Source organism: Petaurus breviceps, unplaced genomic scaffold (assembly GCF_028583685.1).
Source record: "Petaurus breviceps papuanus isolate PSGF00001 unplaced genomic scaffold, PetGlider_PUasm1.0 90842, whole genome shotgun sequence".
In the NCBI taxonomy this organism is placed as follows: Eukaryota; Metazoa; Chordata; class Mammalia; order Diprotodontia; family Petauridae; genus Petaurus; species Petaurus breviceps.
Window position 1 is genome coordinate 21,626,453 of NW_027187358.1, and position 23,019 is coordinate 21,649,471.

Below are 23,019 nucleotides of genomic sequence, written 5' to 3' on the forward strand. Positions count from 1 at the left end.
TGGCTTTTATATGTAACCAGGTAGGAGAACTTTTAAAATAAATAAATATATTTTTTAAAAGAACCAAAAGGAAAAGCTATGTTGAATTTGATTTTTACCAAAAAGGGGTGGTAGTTGGGGAGAAAAAGAAGAAGGAAGATGACAGAAACCTTGGGAGCAAATAACCACTCCATCTTAGAATGTGTAGTACAAAATAGTCTGAGAGGAGTATTTTAGAATGTCAGATTACAAAAAGTTCAGAGAGAGGATGGCTAGAAGGTCATGGTATAAAATTCTTCAGAGGAAGTAGCCTCTCAAGGAAAAAAATTCTGACAATTAAGAGAAAGAATTCTGAAGATGAGAAGGGGGAATTCGATAAAGAGAAAGTGTGGATAAAGGGAAGTCATCAGCTCATCAACTTAATTTTTAAAAGGATATAGTCAGATGATAGTAACAAAGATTAGTAATTGAGGATGAATACAAAATCATGGCATAGTTCTTTAAGAATTGTGTCAAGACACAAATATGGTACTGATACCTAAATCAGGAAGAGATAAAACAGAGAAAGAAAATTGTAGACCAATCTCCCTCATGAATATAGATGCAAAAATTCTAAATAAAATACTAGCCAAAAGACTACAGCAACTTATCTCAAGAATAATACACTTTGATCAGGTAGGATTTATTCCAGGAATGCAAGGATGGTTTAATATTAGGAAAACCATCAGTATAATCGATCATATCAACAATAAAACTAGCAGAAACCACATGATCATCTCAATAGATGCAGAAAAGGCTTTTGACAAAATACAACATCCATTCCTATTAAAAACATTAGAAAGTATAGGAATAAATGGAGCCTTCCTTAAAATAACAGGTAGCATCTATTTAAAGCCATCAGCAAGTATTATATGTAATGGGGGAGAAGCTGGAAGCATTTCCCATAAGATCAGGGGTGAAACAAGGGTGTCCACTATCACACCTCTTATTCAATCTGGTACTAGAAATGTTAGCAGTAGCAATTAGAGAAGAAAAAGAAATCAAAGGAATCAAGTTAGGCAAAGAAGAGACCAAGCTATCACTCTTCGCAGATGATATGATGATATACTTAGAGAATCCTAGAGAATCAAGTAAAAAACTGCTTGAGACAATAAATAAATTTGGCAAAGTTGCAGGATATAAAATAAACCCACATAAATCCTCGGCATTCCTATATATTTCCAATGAAATTCAACAGCAAGAAGTAGAAAGAGAAATCCCATTTAAAGTTACTGTAGACATTATAAAATATTGGGGAATCTACCTGCCAAAACAAACCCAGGACCTGTATGATCATAACTACAAAACACTTTTCACACAAATAAAGTCAGATCTAACTAATTGGAAAAATATCAATTGCTCATGGCTGGGTCGAGCTAATATAATAAAAATGACAATTTTACCTAAATTAAATTATATATTTAGTGCCATACCAATTAATTTACCAAAAAACTACTTTATAGAGTTAGAAAAAATAGTAACAAAATTCATCTGGAAGAATAAACGGTCCAGAATATCAAGGGAATTAATGAAAAAAAAAAAAATGCTAGGGAAGGTGGACTAGCTTTACCAGATTTCAATCTGTACTATAACGCAGCAGTCATCAAAACTACCTGGTACTGGCTTAGAAATAGAGAAGTGGATCAATGGAATAGATTAGGCACACGAGATTCAGAAGTCAACGACTACAGTAATGTATTGTTTGATAAACCCCCAGACCCTGGTTTTTGGGATAAGAACTCACTGTTTGACAAAAACTGCTGGGAAAACTGGAATATAGTATGGCAGAAACTGGACATAGACCATTATCTAACACCATATACCAAAATCAAGTCTAAATGGGTTCATGATCTAGGTATAAAGGTTGATACTGTAAGCAGTCTTCTAAAACAAGGAATAGTTTACCTATCAGACTTGTGGAGAGGGAATGACTTTATGACGAAACAGGAATTATACATTATAAAATTATACATTATAAAATGGAAAATTTTGACTACATGAAATTGAAAAGTTTCTGTACAAATAAAGCCAATGTAACCAAGATTAAGAGGGAGGTGAGAAATTGGGAAAGAATATTTACAACCTATGTCTCTGACAAAGGACTCATCTCTAAAATATACAGAGAATTGAGTCAAATGTATAATAATACAAGTCATTCCCCAATTGATAAATGGTCAAAGGATATGAACAGGCAGTTTTCGGAGAAAGAAATTAAAGCTATCTATAAGCACATGAAGAAATGCTCTAATTCACTATTGATTAGAGAAATGCAAATCAAAACAACTCTGAGGTACCATATCTCACCAGTCAGATTGGCTAAGATGACAAAACAGGAAAATGACAAATGCTGGAGAGAATGTGGGCAAACTGCAACACTATGCATTGTTGGTGGAGTTGTGAACTGATCCAGCCTTTCTGGAGAGCAATCTGGAATTATGCCCAAAGGGCTATAAATACTTTCATACCCTTTGATCCAGCAATACCACTCCTAGGGTTATATCCCAAAGAGATTATAGAAATGGGAGAAAGACCCATATGTACAAAAATGTTTATGGCAGCTCTTTTTGTGGTGGCAAAGAATTGGAAATTAAGGGGGTGCCCATCAATTGGGGAATGGCTGAACAAGTTGTGGTATATGCATGTTATGGAATACTATTGCGCCATAAGAAACGGGGAGCAGGCGGTCTTCATATTTACCTGGAGAGGCTTAAAAGAACTGATGCTGAGTGAGAAGAGTAGAACCAGGAGGAATTTGTACACAATTACAGACACAACGTATGTGTGATGACCAGCTTTGATAGACTGGACTCTTCTCAACAATACAGGGATAGAAGTCAATCCCAAAAGACGCATGATGGAGAGAAAAACGTGCATCCAGAGAAAGAACTAAAAAGAACTAAATTTATATCCAGGTGGAAGCAAAATACCTGATCTTTTTCGTTCTCTTATTTGATTTTATGTCCTCTTTACCATTTTTCATTCCAGCAGGTACAATCCATCCTTATAACCTGACCATTGTATAATGTGAAAGTATTTACAGATCCTATACTTGATAATAAGCCGCCATGGGTGGGGAGGGGAGGGAGGGGGACAAAATGTGAAATTCAAGGAATTGTGGAATTGAATCCTGTAAACTAAAAGGAAACAAATTAATAAATTAAAGTTTTAAAAAAAAAGAACCAGTGTAAAACCTTAAGTTTTAATCTTTGCAATGTATTAATACAAAATTAAGTTTAAAAGTAAAAAATCTAGTAATAAATAATTTTCCCTGATTAAAAAAAAAAAGAATCGTGTCAAGAATGCTAATGCTCAAAGATGATAAGATTAAAAAACTGAAGCTATTAAGGTAAGGTAAAGATAATGAAAAGGTTACACCAGGAACAACCAGGATTACTAAAAAGGTGAAAGGACCACTGCTCATGGTAGAAGAGATAATAACTAATGACAGAGAAGGCAGACGTGCTTTAAATTATTTTGTCTTTTTTCCCCCACAAAGGAGAGTGATCTGTGTACTTTAAAGGACAAAACAAAAAATGGTCAAGAAGGAGTTAACACCCAAAATAAACCAAGTGGTACCCCAAATAATCCATCAGCTAAACGACATGCTACAGCAGTGGTTTCTAAAGCAGGGGCCATGGAATGATCCCAAGGGGTATGTGATTAATTGCAGCAAGAAAATGGACTGCATATCACTCTTCCTAAGAGAGCTAATCATCGGGCTTACATCTGACACTACTAATAATCATACATTTCAACTTCTTATGCTGGTAGTTGGTCACTCAGGGAAATTACAAAGTAACAGATATATAGATATATGGATTCCTTCAATAGTAGATGTGTAGGTACCGCTGGCAAAATTCTGTTGCCAGATTTCTGTTGCCTGAAAACAGGGTTTCAATATGTGACCACAGGAGGGGCAGGCACTTATAATCCAGGATAGTTGACTGGTTAACTGTTAATCAGTTTGCTTTTATAAGAATCGGTGATACATGAGTAGGCATGGATGTACTGAAGTCACACTGTAGATCTCATTATATTCTTTACTCTCAAACCCACACTTCCGCTCAATTCAACAATCCCTTTATCCCATTTATCCACACAATTGCCAAATCATATAATTTTTGGCTTTTACAACATCTGTTGTTTACATCTCCTTCCTTTCCATTCATACAATTATGGTTCAGAACCTCTGCAGAAACAAAAGTTTTCTAACTAGTCTTCCTTTCTCAATTTTTTTTCCCATCTTGATCCATCTGCCAATGTGATTTTCTTAAAATACAGTTCTGGTCACTTTCCTCTCCCTCATTTGCCACTGAACAAATGCCAATTATTCTCTTCTCCTTCTAGGATCTCTATCATTTAAAACCTTCAAAACCCTTGGCCTCAAAAACTTTCTCTACAGCTTTATTATATAAAATGTTTCCCTTCCTGTATTCTATGATCCAGGTAAACTTACTTCTTCTTATTCTTCACATTTATACTAAAATTAAAAATACAAACATGAATCAAAAATTAAGGTATTTCAATACTATCTATTAGGTAGGACTATCTAAAGAAAAGCAGAATGAATTTACATTGAAAACTTTATGTTGAGCTGAATTGGAAACAATTCATTTTTCTTTGTTTCACACCGTGCAGAATGAATACACAAAGAAATATTATTGCTGAAAAGCTAGGAGCACCGACTGTTATGACTTGTTATCTGATTGTAGTTTTGTGTATCTCTTAAAAAAAGTACTTAAAAAAATCTTACCTGCTAACTATGACTGATCAAAAGAATGGAACAATTAGCTACTAACATTGTTATTATTCAAATGTCCTATCAGGATATACAAAGTGATTTTTTAAAAATAGCGAAACACTATTTCCTTACATTGTATGATTCACATTGTTTTTAGTGCCTAAAAATTTTAAACATAAATTTCATCTTTATCTCATGCTTAATTTTAGTTTTATATGGGGGACAGTTTTAACGGAACATAATCTCTACAATTTTCTTCATCAGCAAATCTTATTAAGATTCTACTCTGGTAAGAAGTCTAAACCATTAATTGTCACAAATCAGAGACACACAAAAGTGGACATTACTTCTCTCTCTGCCCAAATAATGAAAAAGTCTCCTTGTTAAAAGATGATTGAATGCCTTGAAGTTATAGAATGGAATTATAAGAGCTCTTTAATAGTCTTCTTGAGAAATAAGTACTAGTAGTACACTGACACAGTATGTACTGGTTTTTTTTTGCATACTCTGTAGCAAGAGTCCTGGTTTACATACACCTTGAATATCTAATAAAAAAAAAAAACCTACCACAGAAAAAGACCAAATGAAGTTATCAGGTCCCTAATAAAAGCAGGTCTACAGGTAAGCTTTCAAAATGAACAATTTAAACATCAAAAACCAGACAAACCTTTCTCACAAGTAACATAAATTAAGTATAAAAATCTCAAAAAGCAAAGATAACTGAAATCTCAATTGCATTTGCCTTCTCCTTTTCCACAGAAGGAAACAGAAATTTTAATTTCTTGGTAGCAAAGAAAAAAGATTAATTCCCAGACCTTATTTTGAATACTAAAAAAAAAAAAAGAGAGAGCACTTAATGTAAATATGGTGTACATGACACAAACATATTTATTGCTATATGTTTTTAAAAGATAAACTTCACACTTACCAGGGCAAATTGTGTTACTTTTGTTAGCGCCAACTATTTCATCTAATGGAAAAATAAAAGTTGGAATATTTTAGTCAAAACAAAGAAGCTGTCTGCACAATTTCTTTCTTTCTTTCTTTTTTGCTTTTTGGAGGAGGGAAGGCAGGACAATTGGGGTTAAGTGACTTGCCCAAGGTCACACAGCTAGTAAGTGTTAAGTGTCTGAGGCTGGATTTGAACTCAAGTCCTCCTAACTCCAGGGCTGGTGCTTTATTCACTGTGCCACCTAGCCACTCCTCTCTGCACAATTTCAAGCAGAAATTCATGGAACAATTAAAATAAGAATAAAGCTAGGAAAATAGGCTAGAATTCAACCAGAACTCTGATGGAATTATCTGTTTTCCTTATGTACTCTAAATTAAACTAAAATATTCTTAACTTGCTGGTTTACAGACTAATTTGCTAAGGCCATGACATGCAAGAGGAAATGGCTGTTTTTTTTCCTTCAGTTTAGAAGATAGTATTAGAAGTAAGGAGCAGAATGTCCAAAAACAGAAAAATTTAGGTTTGATAATAAAGAAAAACATTCTAATACTGAGATCTCCATAAGTGAAATGGGCTGCCATCAGGGATAGAAGGCTCCTCCTCATTAGAGGTCTTCTGCAAAGTCTGGATGATCATTCTGTATATAATGGAGAGGTATTCTTATTGAGGCAGAAGTTGGACTAGATGGCTTCAAATTCTCTTTCAACTATAAAATGTTAAAATTTCAGAAACTCTGGTATGTTAGTTCCCCTGGCATGTTTCTTTTCCCAAAATTCCTAAGACAATCCTACCTACTACATGATTCAACATTCACATTCAGGGTCCCTTAAAATAATTTTAAAATTGGAAGTTGCAATGTCCATAAGCAGATTTCTTGGCCAAATAAACTCAGTGTCATAGAGACATGGCTTATGGTCATGGTGGTTTTTTTTCCTCCTCTTTTAAGGCAAGAGAATCACAAACAAACACAACTGTACACACAAGCGCACGCATGCTTACTTACCCTTTTCACATTTGTCCTCTGAAGTATTAGCCAAAAGTGGTGCTGTGAGAACGTGCATACAATGGTTATAGAAGAAATTTAGAAATTCACTTTTTTCAGTTTTCTATAACAGAAAAGAACAAGATGAGAATTTATTATGTTTGTAATTAACCAACTTTAAGAATTAGTGCATATCACATGTTGACTTATACTATCAAAAACATCATATATGACATATATATATTTTAAGCATATTGTAATATCTAAGAAACTAAAAATATCATTGCATCTTATGGTGAATATTGCTGGAAACAAAATACATTCATAAAATAGTATTTTAAAATTTACGAAGTACTTTATATACATTGATTTTACAACCTAAAAATAAGCAAAAATGAGTACTTAAGAAGTAACACCACTGGAATGGCTAGATGTATTTTCACATATATTTGGAGCTTAGTTTTATATAATAAAAAGCCAGGAAAAGAAAAAATTAAAAAGTAGTTTACTTAAGGAAAGGGCAATTTAGAAATCAATTTCTTAACATTTACAATTTTTACAAATTGTAGCCCTGGATTTTAACCTTAACATTTATCCATTTAGAATCCTAAAATGCCAATCTATATATACTCAGATATGCATGTTCTTCTCAATAAAGTGCTGTGAGCTATTTCTAAAGTGAAACTATATAGTACAATAAAAATCCTTTTTACCCCTTGATATTGTCTTACATTAGCTGTAGCCAGCATGTTCTCTGGATCAATTAAAGTACGAAGGAGTCCCATTAACTGAACAGCTCCTCCTAGTTCAGGGTCAGTATCACAGATCATTTGTTCAATTACTACATTAATGAGAAGGATATCCTGCAAAAAAACATGTTTCAATTAGACACTGTTTTAATAAACATTATATCTATTTATCTGCATATAGATATTTCACATACCACTGACTGAATCAAAAATAAAAAACCAGAATTATATCAGGTAGCAATGAAATAAAAGAGTAATAAATATTTAATTCAACTTTTTTCTTTATGCTTTTTCAAGCTGTGACAGAAAAGTCTCCTCTCTTTCCCCAAAGAAGAAAAAACCCTAACCTACTAAAAAACAAACACAACAAAGGATCATAGCTTGCAACATCATTATGCTAAAGTGGATAAGAAAATCACTTAACAGGTATTTTTGTTCCCTGAAGGAGCTAACATTTTCATTCTAGAGTTTAGCCTCAAGAATTTAGAAATAGACTAATAAGTAATATCAAAAACCATGTGATCCCAAAATACATATTCTCTCAGTCTCACGCCATGTGCCTATCACTGTGTAAAACTGTGATAAGCCCCATATCGCCGAAAACAGAAAGAAAAAAGAAAAAAGACAAGATAGTCCTTTCCATAGCTCACATTAATCTACTGCTTTTTTTTTATTGCACTAGTGATTCCATTACATCTTCTCTAGTGATTTTACTAGCTACCATAGATTCAATTATCATCTCTATGCAGATGACTCTCAAATATACTTGTCCAGACCTATCATCTCCCCTGATCTCCAGTCTCCTATCTTCAACTGCCCAGAAGACATCTCAAACTCAACTCATTGTCCTTCTCCCTAAAATCTCCCTTCATCCTTAAATGCCTTATGTCAAAGATACTACTAACTTCTCAGTTACCAAGGCTGGCAACCTAAGTGTTATCTTTGACTCCTTACTCTCTCTTTATACCTAATCTCAATTCATTAGGATGTCAAGTGCTGTAATTTCCATCTTCTATCTCTTTTATATGCTCCCTTCTCTCCTCTGACATTATCACAACTCTGGTGTAGACCCTCATCATTTTATGCCTAGACTATTATCTTTCTGGTCAATCTCCCTGAGTCAAGTCTTTCCCTAGTTCAGTCCAACTACTTAGCTGTCAAACAAATCTTTCTACAAAGAATAGGTCTGATCATGTCTCCTTACCCCCTATTCAATAAACTCCAGAGTCTCCCTTGTTACCTCCAGGATCAAATATAAAATCCTATTTGGCCCCTTCCTACCTTTCCAGCCTTCTTACAATCCTTCTCCATGAACTCTGTCATGCCTAGAATATTGCCATTAACTTGCTGGTTGGTCTCTCTGATTTCAAGTTTCTCCTCAGTTCAGTCCATAGTCCACTCAGCTATCAAACAGATCTTTCTAAAGTACATGTGTGACCATGTCAAACCCTCCTCCCCCCTTGAAAAACTCCAGTGGTTTTTTGTTCTCTCCAGGATGAAATAGAAAATCCTGTTTGGCTTATTATGCTCATCCCAACTTGGCCCCTTCATATGTTCCCAGTATTCTTATACCTTACTCTCCTCCTCCATGAACTTTGTGAAAGTGACACTTGCTTTCTTTGTTGTTCCTTGCTCAAAACCTGCCTGATTCTGGGCATTTTCACTGGCTGACCCCCAAGCCAGACATTCTGTCCCTCTTCAACTCTACCTCCTGGCTTCCTTCAAGTCTCAAATAAAGTCCCACCTTCTACAAGAAACCCTTCCCAGTTCTCCTTAACTTTTGTGCCTTCCTTCTGATTTTATCTTCTGTTTACCATATATATGTATATGTATATATATATATATATGTATGTATGTATGTATGTATGTATGTATGTATCTTGTTTGTACATAGTTGTATGCATGTTGTCTGCCTCATTAGACTGTGAGGTCTTTTGAGAACAGGGGACTTACTGTCTTTTGTTAGTATCTGCGTCCTCAGTGTTTAGCACAGGGCCTAGCCCATAGCAGGTACTTAATAAATGCTTGTTGAGTTAACTTGATTTTGGAATGATTGGCACAGATTTTACTGAAGAGATATTAATGAATATATGAAATTAAAGCCTAAATCATCAAGTTTTCTACATAAATTGTGAATGTTACAATATCTCATCCATTATTTAAAGTTTTTTGGGGGTTGACTTGTTAAATATGGGTCATAATCTTTTGTTCAATTAGGTCTATTATCTTTATTCAATATTTGTAAACAAGAACTACTATTTGGGATCAAGTCTCACTTAAAAGTATATCTAAATGACTAATAAGAACAATTTATATTTATTTTGTATAATATTTTATGCAAATAAATTTCACTAGTACAAAAAATATTCTTTTTAACTCAAGTTTGTTTTACTGGGTTTTAGATCTACAGCATAAACATTTAAGATGGTCAAATGGAGTTATTTCAGAAATTACAAATTCATCCAGTCTAGTGATGCTATTTCTAAGCCCTACCATGAGAATTACCTATTAGCCTCCAGAAAAAGGAAATGAAAAGTATTAAGTGAGGATGAAAGAAGACAAAGTAAGAAGAACAAAATCAAAGGTAGGAAAAGTAAAAGACGAAGAAAGAGAGAACTTAAACAGATAAGAAGAAGGAAGCAGGCACAATATGAGAAAAATTTTGGAACTAAGGAATACACAAGAAATTTTAAAAACAATTTGGTAAGAGTGCAGAAGTTCATGTTGAAGAGTATTGACTCATTATGTTAGGCTGCAAAGGTAGTTTTAATTAACTTGCTATTTTTAATGGGTTGAGGGTAAACTGGGAAACACAGACTGGGTTCAAACTAAAGAAGACCTGGAATATTAGGCCAAGGTTAGACTTTATATTGTAGGTAACAAAGTAGCAATGATATTTTTGAGCAGGAGTGTAATTAGTAATCTGGGAATAGTACATGGCATGGACAGGGGAAGAGATAGGAGTGATTAAGAAGCTATTAAGATAATCAGGCCACAGAATAGGGTAAAGGCAGTGGGAATAATAAGAAATGAATATATGCAGTAGATATTATTTCAAGGATTAATTATTTCATTAGTGTAGACACTCTCTTCCATCAATGCAGATGCCAATTCCACTGTAATTGAAAGCTACTGAGACTTAAAAAATTAATTATTTGTGGTCACTGTAATCATTACCTTCTCTAAACTTAGCTAGGATGGTCCTTGGATAACATAGTCCATCAACAGGCTCATAGCCAAAGTTTCAACCTTGGTTTTTTCAACCTGTCACAGCTTGTGTTCCACTATCATAATCTGAGAACCCAGAATTATATCCACAACACAATAAGGCATAGAAGGACAAATGTAAAAGACATCTGAATTTATAAGGACATACCTCCCTGTCCCTGTTCCCTGCCTCCTCCCCCCCCAAAAGAATTAGGTGAAGTGATTAGATCTGAAAAAAGAATAAAGAACTTAAAAAATGACTCCAAGATTCTTCCTAACAGAGAGAGAAGTCAAGAGGGAAAAACCAGCTTTGGAGGATAAAATGAAAAGTTCACTTTTAGGACAAGAGTTAGAGTTAACAACTTGGTTCTAAATGGTAATGTTCACTAAGCAGCTGGGAGGTGTGATAAAGTTTGAGAGACCAGGAAGGCTGGTGACAAAAATTTTAGGAGTACCGTTCATAAAGCCAAGTTGAACCTGTTGAAGAGTTCTCAGAGGAAGAGACTATACTTCCACTCTTAATAAACTAGAGTTGGAAGGACCAAACTTGAAGATTTTTTTTTTTTTTTGCCTTTTGGAGGGCAACTGGAGTTAAGTAACTTGCCCAAGGTTACACGGCTAGGTTTTTTTTTTTCCTGTGTGTGTTAAGTGTCTGAAGCTGGATCCAAACCCAGGTCCTCCTGACTCCCAGGCCAGCACTTTACTTACTGCGCCACCTAGCCGCCCTAAACTTGAAGATCTTATAGTCCAACTCTCTCATTTTACAAAGCCTTGGACAGATTACATCATTTGCCCAATGTCACTCAGGTTACTAATTAATAGGATTAAAATATTGGTTCTCCAAGACTCCAAATCCTAAACTGTTTTCATTATACACTGGCCTATTCCTAAGCAGGCTCAGTGCTGTTACAGTACAGAGATGGCCCGTGGCACAAAATGAGTTAGTATACCCTCTAATACATTTAACACTACAGATGGTGGCAGAAGCATACAGCACTCTGCCTGTAGCAGAGCAGTCTACTCCTAATGAATCAAATTAAAGTTTGGAAATTCTTAGATGTTCCCAATTTGTTATGTTTAACCTTCATTACATTTTGCCAAACTGCAACTGCAATCACTCTTACTAGCAATGTGGACTGCCTATACCTCAGAGTTTTAGAGAGAAAAGTTACTATTTGATTTCGAAGTAGAAAATATGTCCAAAAGAATGAAAGTTCCTTGAGGGCAGGAAGTGTTTTATATCCCCAGCAACTGTCAGACAATCCATAGTTGATGGTGTTAATAAATTAACTTAATGAATTAATGTCTGCTGAAATAAATTAAAAAGTAAACTGTTAAGGTAAGATGGCAATGATGATCACACAAGGAGTCTAGAGAAAAGTCAGTGATAAACTCTGTAGAAATACATCTCCAAATTTTAATCATCTGTAAAGCTAACTGGACTGGAATATGCCTGCTTCCATGTGCTGGAAGCTGCTCCTAATTACATGCAAGGAGAGTTTCATGGTGTCATCGAAGAGTGGAATTTAAATGACAAATAAGTTTCTGCCATAATTTTAAACACATGCAAAAATTTAACATGACAGAAGTCTCAAAACATGACATAAGTGGTTTGAGAATTCATCTTAAGTCAAATCTCTACTAAGAGACATATATAATATTATGTCTCAAAGACCTGCTAGAAGGAGTAGCTTTATAAAAAAATTATCTATTTGAGTTTCCAAATTGCTGATTAGATTTTGAGGGGAAGTTAGAATGAAAGCTATAACTAAAACTGGCCAAATGCAGAAGAGCAGAAATAATCTTTATATTCATTCTTTTCAAATCTATGGTAGTCTGAAGGCACTGAATACAGCAAGTAAAAAGTTTGACAAACTTACTCTAAAAATTTTGAACATTGCCAAAGAAGCAAATCACCAAGTTGCTGAGCTATATATACAAAACTGATTAACTTAAAACAAATGTTATATTTTGTTTTCAAACAAAAAAAAGTTCAAATATTAGTGTTTTAGTGTTCAACATCAAAACTTTTTTATATTAATTTGATATGTCTGGATTACCAAGTATATTAGATTGCATTATACAGTCTTACTGAAATTATCTATACTCCCTGGAGTTTATGTGCATAATGCTAGATGAGAAAAAGATGAATGTTGTTCATTTATTCACAAAGGGCATCAGGTTATCAAGATTTCTGTCAAAAATATTGCTCTGGAAGATCCATTGGTTTTGGGTGCTCTCTTTTTTTATTAAAAAAAAAAAAGTCAACACTACTCCAATATAAACAGAAACTTCAATCTGTATTTTAAAATAATCTACAATTTACTTGATCTTGTTAACTTTTAGAAAAAGGAACATATTAAAAATTACAAAAAGTTAACCCTTAACTATACAGTTGAGGACAAAGACAGACCTTGAAAAGCCTATTGACTGATGATAAAAGTGATGGGGGGGTCTGAGATGGGAGCCTTTTCAGAATTTAAAACAAAGAATTGTTAACAACAATACTACAACTTCAGTACTATTTTAAGTACTTATTTTTAAGTACTTGTTTTAAGTACTTCTGCAAAAGAGATATGCTCTCCAGAGTAAACAGAAATCAAATCCTTCAACTTTCAGAATTCTAAGTAAAAGTTAAGAAATATTATATTATCAATTATATTGACAGAAAACACTTTAAATCATTACATAACAGTTATTCCTAATAAATTACAAGAAGTATAGTAAACACAATAGAAGTCACTCACAGAAGTCACTGATAAAAGGAGGCAGATCATGTACTTTGGTGTCAAACCTCATTTGAAGAAAAAAATCTTCAAATATACTTCAAGAACACAGAATGAATACTTGTATTTTCTATAAGAGGTCAAGCCTTTAAAATTAAAATTTTAAAATAAACAGAAATGGCTACAGAAAAAGCCCATGAAAATATCTAAATCAATCTTTTAAATCTTAAAAAAATGCTCTTAGCAAATCTAATAAAGAGTTAAACACAACAAAAGTAGCAATAAACTGCCATTCAATTCAAGATCTACTACTAAATGCAAGGATCAAAACAATTTGAAAGATAGAGTACAAATATCTTTTAATGACCTAGTTAATTTCAAAATGTTTTAAAACAGAAAAAACATGAAGTCTTCCTGACTTCTCTTTTAGACTCACATAAATAAAAAGCAATAGAAATATATCAATTTCCTCTACTGAAGAGTTAAAGAAAAACTGAGATAAAAAAGTCAACAGCTTTATTATTTTCATTCTCATTAAAAAAAAAAAAAAAGAATAAACATCAAAACCATTTAGTTATGTTTGCTGACCAGCATCCTACAAATCTCACAGTATGAAGTTTTACTCAGATAAGCAGCTACTCTTTGAAACATACTTAAGAACACCATTTAAGACTTCAAATCTATTATAATTTACTTACACCTAGAAAATACTGCCATATGATTTTTTCTTTATAATAAAAATACAGTTCTAATTGCTTTCTCTAAACTGTCCAAATAATATACTAATTATAAATCTTATTCTATTTCAAAATACTTAAAGAGTATGGTTATCCTTATTCTCAATAAATTTATATGCATAAATCTATGGTAATACTATTTAACTAGAACATTATTACTAAAAAAAATTTTAAAAAAGAACATTATAACTTACATCATCACTCTGCTGGGCTTCTTGCATAACAAATTCTCGGACCATGGATGGACTAAACTCTACTAGATAAGAAAATATATCTGTAGCAGCAGACCTGACCTGCAAATCATCCATTCCCTGAATAAAAGAAAAATTTACTTAAATACATCTTGTAAAACAGCATAATCTTACAATAAAATTTACTATGTAAGGTTTGTACATTATTCTTTGTACCGAGGGGAAGATAAAACCCTGTACTGTACATGAATAATACAATGTAGAAACAAAAAAAAAAATGTTTTATGTTACTGATAATTTCTGTTGTTCCCATCACCCTGTCATTCTGAATATACTTCTTAAAAATGTGTCCTCTCCTTTTCCTTCCTGAACAAATATTAAATCTTTAGAGTTGGAAGTATTTAATAATTAGCTTCTAGAGAGACAACATGGTGTAGTAGATAGAAAATAAGGCTCAGAATAAGGAGGATCTGAGCTTAATTGACATCTGACACATCCTAGTTTTGTAATCCAGGGAAAATCATTAGAACGTTCACTTCCACCAAGCAAATCTCTAAGACTGTAAGTTGTAAAACAGCTGCCAGTGTGCATCGATAGTAGTAGTTTCTCCATCAAGAATTTACATCCTGCCACCACTTTCCTTCCTGTGTAACTGGTGGTGGTGTGGATAGAGTGCTGGACTTGGAGTTAGGAAGAATGAATACAAATTTAGCCTCAAACATTTATCCTGTGTTCTCAAGCAAGTTGCTTAACCTCTCTTTGCCTCAGCTTCCTCAACTGTAAAATAGGAATCATAATAGCACCTACCTCCCATGGTTGTTGTGAAGATCAAATGAGTTAATATTTGTAAAAGCACTTAGTACAGTGTCTGGTACATAGCAGGTGGCTATGTAGATGTATAACTGCTTATCTCCTTCCTCCTACCTCTCTATCCCCAGGTTTTTAGAAATTTCTTGCTCCTGATTTTTCCATTTTTACCATAAAAAGAACAAATATCAATTAATTAGATTATGTATTCTTGAATTTGAAAAGGAGCATGGCATAACTGATAGAGAGCTGGTCCCAGGGTCAGGAAGACTTGGGTTCAAGTCTCATAGCTAACACATATTGACTTTGGGACCACCGGCAATTTATATATAATGTCTTGGTGTTTCAGACAATTTCTGAGACTGCGAATCTCCATTGGTAGAGTAAACTCCTAAACAAGAACTCCCTATAGTATTGAAATCAAAGAACTAGTTAATTTTTTTTAAATTAACTCAAGAAATATTAAGTACCTACTCAGTGAAAGGCATTGTACTAAGCAAGAAAAGGCATAAATAAAAAAAGATAAATAAAAAAGTAATTCCTAACTTTAAGGAACTTCCTTATAAGCAAAGACTTAAATAGGAAATAAAATAATTTAAATTTCCGAATTTCCCGTCTCAAAATCCTAAGAAAACCTGAACTTAGTGGCCTCTCTATTGCTTAAAATTTGTCCTTACACTGATTCCTAAGTCATACTTCTAGCCTTTACAAAATTGGTCTTTTATCCTGGCTGGGTCTATTTTCTTCCTTCCTGGAGTTTTCTTCTTCTCTGATTATCCCTGATTGAATACTTTCAAAAACCATTTTGGGGAATTGTATATTTCTATAACTAAACTATTTTTTATATTATATATATATGTATGTATGTATGTATATGTGTATATGTATATAAACTATTTTACTTTTTGGAGGGGGGAAGGTAGGGCAATTGGGGTAAGTGACTTGCCCAAGGTCACACGGCTAGGAACTAAACTATTTAATGATTAGGGAGGGTATGACTGGTTTCTCTGGAGGATACTCAATGTTCATCCCTCACCTGAAGCCATTCACACACTAAAAGTCACAATTTTAAACAAAACCCCCCAAAAGTAAAACCTGCATAGTTGTTAATACTTCACCAACATTAGCAAAACAAAAATTGTGATTACAATAACTGCATTATAAAATATCACTCTATATCCAAAATGCATTGGTGATATAAATTTCATTAGTAAGATCTGTAACATCAATATAATAAACCCACAACTTCCAAAAGTATAAAGAAATTATATAGTTACCATTACAATTTCAAGAGCAGGAAGAATTCCCAATTTTGCCAAAGTTTTGAAAAATGCATCCCTGTTTTGTGGTTGTAATGTTTGAGAAAATGCACAGAACTCCTTGAAAAAATTAACCTGTAATGTGAGAAACCATAATAAGTTGACATGTATGAAGACAAACTTGTGAGCTCACTGGAATGTGTTACAGCAAAGGGAAGTCAGTATAATACTTTTTGGCCAAAACCCATATCTTTTATGTGGTATAAATGCACACAACTATGCGTATCACAGCTGCTGGGAACAGGCATCATCAACTGCCTTTCTCTGCAACTATTATCTTTTTATTATAAAAGAACCCCCTCACTTATAAATGCAAGTCTGATGGTTAGAATTCTAGATTCCAATTAAGTGAAGCAAAGAGCATTGTGGAATAGTTCAGTAAAAACCACACAGACTGCAAGCCAGGATGCCTAGGTTAGAGACTCCACTCTAATATTTACTAGGTATGTAACTTTGAGCAAGTCATTTAACCTCTGTAGGCTTCAGTTACTTTATCTGTAAAATGAGAAGGCTTAAAATAGATGATTCCTAACATCCCCGTGGGTAATAACATTCTAAAAATGAATAATTAAAAAGAAAGCCTACTAGATAAATATTTCATTGTTTAGGCTGGTTTTCAATCTACTACAGGCATCAGAGCAGACAAATTCCATGGGTGGTAGACTTTTAAGGACAAAATCCTGGCAGATTCCAATTTACAAATGAGTTGTATTCCAAAAGTTCACTTGTAAACTAGAAGCCTAAGGCTCAGAATTCATGAATTCCTAGAAAAAAAGTTACCAAAAAAGCGGACAAATTACCAGCATTATATGTGGAAGCCTGTATATAATCCAACATAGTTTAAGTACCTAGTGCTAGATTCATATATTTAGGTCCTAGGAACAAGGAACCATGATGTGTGCAGGAAGAAAAATAAAGTTTTCTTCTTTCTCGAATATAAAATTAGTCCTAGTAAAAATTTTGAAGTTAGCAAATTTCATCTTTGTACTCCTTCCCTAAATGCAAGAATACCTCCCTCTTGGACCTATATGCTGCTGTAACTCTAACTCCTGTCCTCAACCTTACCAATGTTGCCCTTTGCTGCTAAACAAATTGTCTATTTCCTGAGTACAGCTGACGGAAATTAAGTACTGTATTAGGAAGAAAGAAAATGTTAATGTAATAAAGTATTTGCTTTAATACTGAGGTTTTTAATGATGCTTTATTACATGCCTCCAAGAGATTTTATATTTTGAAAAGATGTTTATATCTAAATTTCTGGCAGCATAATAGAAGTGTGTTTAAAAATTTACTGTGATGTAATATGTTAGGAAGAAACAAGTTACCCCAGAGGCATACTATCCTCTTCTTTAAGCTTTTGCTTTTCCCTCACTTCCAAAACCACAGAAAATCTAAGTGATTTAAATTTTTGCAAAATTGTTTCCAAGGCAGCAGCAAGGAGTTTTGCCATTCTAAGACAAAGTAGAAAGAAAGATAGAGGCAACTATCTCTACATACAGGATATTTGCAAGTCTGTTGTTTGTGTGATGGGACAATTCGCACTGGAAAGTGCTCTAGAGATTATGGATCATCCTAAAGACATGTTGGTGGATCTGTAATTTCATACATATGGATACTGCTAACACGAAAGGAGATTACAATTCTTTTTAGCCTATGTGATTCTTTTCTATGTCTTTCCATAAAACACCCAACATGCTAAAGGACTTCTGATTATTTTAATGTTTCAGTAGTACTAATGTAGCAATCTAACTGTCCACTTTGTGTCTCAGGCTCACTACTATGACTGGCCCACTTCCTTTTAGTTTTTTCACCGTAATCTTTTTATGCCACTTCTTGCACAAAAGCTTTTGTTCAGATATAAAAGAACTGGAATGGAATCCTGGCTCCAATAAATGCTACATGCGTAGACTTGAGCAAGTCACATCATCTGCCTGGGTCTCTATATCACCATCAGTAATCAAGCATTTAAAATGTGTTAGGTGCCATGCACTGTTTTCTAGCTGAGAGACACAGATACAAAAATGAAACAATCTCTGCCCTCTTAAATTTTCTCAGGGAAGAAATGAGGAGAATGGACCAGGAAACATTTAAAGTAACCTCCAGTTCTGAATCCTTTGATTCTATGGGGTGTTTCATTAAGTCTAACCACAAAGCATCACCAGAAGAATACACAAGTGATAAAGAAAAGGGTCTTTGTGACAGTGAGCAGTTTGTGATCACTAAAAAGCACATCCTACTTTCCCCAAAAAACAACCCATCCAAATAACCACTACCTGCTCAATTCTGGACCCAGCTCCTTTTCAATCAAATTAAGACCCAGCCAGCAGCATTCATGTCTGGGGAAGAAAGTGAAGACTTTTAGGAGTATAGGTGGTATTTTAAAAAATCATTGCCACCAATCAAAGGCAAGGATTTCAGAAGAAATGGCAGATTTGAGAAGTAATCAGCTGGTTATTAAGATGGTTTCTGAAAACAGGATTTGTATTTCTGGACCATATTAAAAATACTCAGGAATGATAAGTGAGAAGCAAAGGATGAAGTGTATACCACAGGGGCTAGAAAAGATACATTTGCCTGCCTTGTAAATCCCATCAAAGGGTTTTAAACTGAAAAGGAAGAGGAACAACCTGAGTAAAAGAGGAAATAGCTAAATTACTGAAAAAAGAAGATACCCAGAAAGTCACAGGAAATAAAATCTAACAGACAGAAATAAGTGTGATGTCCATATACAAGTATATCAAACATATTCAGTGCAAAGCAAACTAGAGATCAAAACTTAAGGTGCCAAATTTGAACTCAGAGATATAATAAAAATGAGGAGGTTGGTCTGGGTAACCTCTAAGGTCCTTTCCATCTCTACACCCAAGAGCCTATGATTCTCATTCCTCTCATTTTTGCCTGAAGCCTAAGATTGCATTCACTTTTTGAGAGAACACATGGCCTAGTGGGTAGAGAGAACTGGTTTGTGAATCACAAGTCCTGGGTCTGAATCCCACCTTAGATACTTACTATGTATCTAAGCTGTGTGACCCAAGGCAAATCACTGAATCTCTCTGAGTTCTGAGTTCCTGATTTATTTATAATCACAGCTGACATTTTAAACATTGTTTTAAGATTTGTATTTTACTTTTATTAACATATTTGATCTTCATAACAACTGCAGAGACCACATGGCTAGAAAGAGGAAACAGATGAAGAGGTCAGGAAACACAAGGCTGGCACACAGGCTTTATTATAACAGTAATGAGAGACTTCAATTATCAAGATTTTTCCAGGAGCTCTCTCTCTATCTCTCTGCCAAAAGCTAATAATAATCTTTATTTGCATCAAGAGCATCTAATAATTATATTTATTTGCTTTAATAATTTTATTCTTTAGAAGTAGAGGAACCAAGAAAAGGGAACAACTTCTGGGTCTGATTCATATCAAGAAGGAAAAGTGAAGGAAAAGCTAGGATAGAAATGATGAGACCTTTGCAGAGAAATGAATACTTTTATCTTAGAATTTATGATAGAAATGAAGAAGAAAACCTTAAGTCAAATATGAACCTTAGATTTTAGTAAAGTAGATTTCAAATGTTCAGAGAAAGGAAGGCAAGTGTATTTCACAGTCTAAAATTCTCTGGATAAAGTCAGCTCAGGAGGGATGGGATACTCTCAAGAATGAAAATTTTCATTCTGAAGAGACAAAAGGAAAAAAAATCCAAGAGGGAATAAAAAGGATATGTAGAGAAGTAGATGCACAGGGAATTTACCAAGCAACAAAGAATTTTAAAAGATAACTATACAAAAACAATACACGGAAAAGATGACCAAAATCACTAATAAGAGAAAGACAAATCAAAACAAGCATGAGGTTTCACCTCATACCCAGCAAACTGGCAAAGATGATAAAGTATGAACACAGTCAACATTTGAGGAGTTATAGAAAGACAGGCATATTACTCCATTTGTTAATGAAACTATGAATTAGCAAAATACTGGAAAGCAGTCTGGAATTGCAAATCAACTACCTAAAATCTTAGACCCAGAGATTCCACTACTAGGCATATTCCAAGGAGTTCACTGACAAAAAGAAATGCTAAAAATTTGTAGTAGCACCTTTTGTGGTGGCAAAGAACTGAAAACAAAGTAGATGCCCATCAACTGGGAAATGGCTTAAAAAAAAATTCTGCTACACAAATGTAATAGGTTATTACCATGCTGTAAGAAACAATGAATTTGGTGAATACAGAAAAATCATGGTAACATTTACATAACTGAGAGGAAAACAGAGCCAAGGAAACAACATACATATAGCAATGTAAATGGAAGAACCACCACAAAGAAACTGAAAATGAATACTGAAAAATTACAAAGAATAACCTTGGTCTCAATGAAGAGATAAGAAGATATTCCCAACTCCCCACCCCAGTCTGGTCAGTCCAGTCCTTTGCAAAGGGCGGTCCACTGGTACTGTATATTACATATGTTGTCAGATTTTTTTTGATGGTTCTGATCAGTTTTGCTGAATTTGCTTTCTCTTTTCCTCTTAAAAAAAATTCTCATTCAGTCTTAGTTTAAAAAGACTAGAGGAGGGAGATTTAGCAACGATGTTGCCAAATAGTCCAGCGTTTGATGGAAAATACAAATTACCTAGAAGAAAACTCCTTATGGGATAAGAATGTTGGGAAAGCAGTATGGCAGAAATTGGGCCTAGATCACTATATTCTACCATATTCTACAATACATTCTAAATGGATATGCAACCTTAATATTAAAGATTATAGTATAAAAAAATTAGAATAAAAGCAAATCATATACCTCTCACTGGGTAAGACATGTATCCTTAGCCAAACAAGAGATAGAAGTAATTACAAAAGATAAAATAAATATCTTTGATTACTTGAAACAGGAAAGCCTCTTCACAAACAAAATTAATTCACTTAGAGTAAGGGAAGTGGTCTGAGTAAAAAAATCTTTGTATCAAATTTCTCTGATAAGGATGTAGTATCCAAGAAATATAAATAAATATAAATAAGAAATGAAAATTAAAAAATATAAGACTAACAACCGTTCTCCAACAGAAGTGGTCAAAGGATATAAACAAACAGTTCTCAAACGAAGGGTAGAAAAGTATTTAATAACTACATGAACAAATGTTCCAAATGACTAATAAGAAAAACGAAAATCAAAACAGCCTTTAGGTATCATCTCACACCCTGAAAACTGGCAAAGATGACAAAAAATGTCAACAGTCAATTTGGAAGGTCTGTGAAATAATGGGTACTCTAATAAACTGTTAGCGGAGCTGTAAAATGGCACAACCATTTCTGGGAAGCAATTTGGAATTATGTAAATAAAGTGACTAAAATTTCCATATCCTTTCACCTAGAGATTTCATTAGTGGACTTATACCCCAAGAAAGACATTGTTAAGGGAAAAGTCCATGTATACACCAAAATATTTACAGCAATACTTTTTATATGATAGCAAAGATTTGGAAAACAAAATAAATGCCTATCTATTGGGGAATGGCTAAATAAACTGTGGTACAAGAATGGAATATTATGCTGTAAGAAATGATGTGTGTAATGAATACAGAGAAAAATGGAAAGATCTACACAAACTGATGCAGAGCAAAGTAAGCAGAATCAAGAAACAATATGCATAGAAACTAAAACAATGTAAATGAAAAGAACCACACATTAAAAACCAAAAGTGAATGTAACAAAATTATAAAAGGTCAAAGAGAACTTGAATGAAGAAAAATGAGAAAACATCCTCAACCTAATGCTTCACAAAGGTGGGAGTCCACGTGTTACAATTGCCCATTTTTTCAATTTATCAATCAGTTGTGTTGATTCTCCCTCCCCCTTTTTAAATACTATTAGTTATATAAGTTGGCTCTCTGGGAGGGATAAAGGGAAGTATAATTGGGATAACTATGATAAGAAATAAGATATCAATAAAAAGTTTTTAAAAATTCTTTGTTCTAAGGGACATTTCTCTGAGAGGAGGGATGAAAAGGAATACTAAGAAATCTGGTTGATGAAAAAGAAAATAAGATTTAAAAAAAATCTATTTTTAGAAAAGACAAGTACATAAGATGGAAGCAAGCGCAGGTAATGGAATTTGAATTCAAAAGCATGGCACCAGAAAGTAGAAACAGCATTAAGAATATGAAATCCTGGAATAAACTAGGGCTGACTATGAATGCTAAAGTAAACAAAATTACTTTTTCTAGTTATCTTTAAAAAAATAAGAGGTAAAGGACTACCGCCTGGGGTGGTTTAGAAAAAGCAAAACTGCAAAACTTAATATTTGTTTTCTGTGATCAGGAAAATAATCTATGTAGTATTCAGAATAAAGGAAAAATGGCTAATAGGGAGCTGAAACCCAAGATAAACAGGGAGATAAGAGAGCACCTAATTATACTTGATGAGTTAAAGTTACCAAACACAAATGAATTAAGTCCCAGGGTATGAAGCCAATTGCTGGGAGTTATATCCTTAGTGCCTGGCACTTAATAACTGTTTGTGGATTGATACGATTTCTCAGCTTTTGCCAGTGATCTAGGATAGACCCTGGAGATCAGGAAAGGTAACAAAA

At 33.8% G+C, this 23,019-nt stretch overlaps 1 protein-coding gene across 2 annotated transcripts in view; it reads right to left on the minus strand.

Moving 5' to 3' along the window:
- PPP4R3B (protein phosphatase 4 regulatory subunit 3B) overlaps positions 1 to 23,019 on the minus strand; it is an 84,713-nt gene that overhangs the window by 16,039 nt on the left and 45,655 nt on the right. For both annotated transcript variants that reach the window (XM_069071749.1, XM_069071748.1), the window contains exons 6-10: positions 16,388 to 16,504; positions 14,307 to 14,423; positions 7,425 to 7,556; positions 6,715 to 6,817; positions 5,688 to 5,729 (exon numbers count right to left, since the gene is read on the minus strand). In XM_069071749.1, coding sequence (XP_068927850.1) covers positions 5,688 to 5,729; positions 6,715 to 6,817; positions 7,425 to 7,556; positions 14,307 to 14,423; positions 16,388 to 16,504 — 511 coding nt within the window. The remainder of the gene's footprint in view (positions 1 to 5,687; positions 5,730 to 6,714; positions 6,818 to 7,424; positions 7,557 to 14,306; positions 14,424 to 16,387; positions 16,505 to 23,019) is intronic.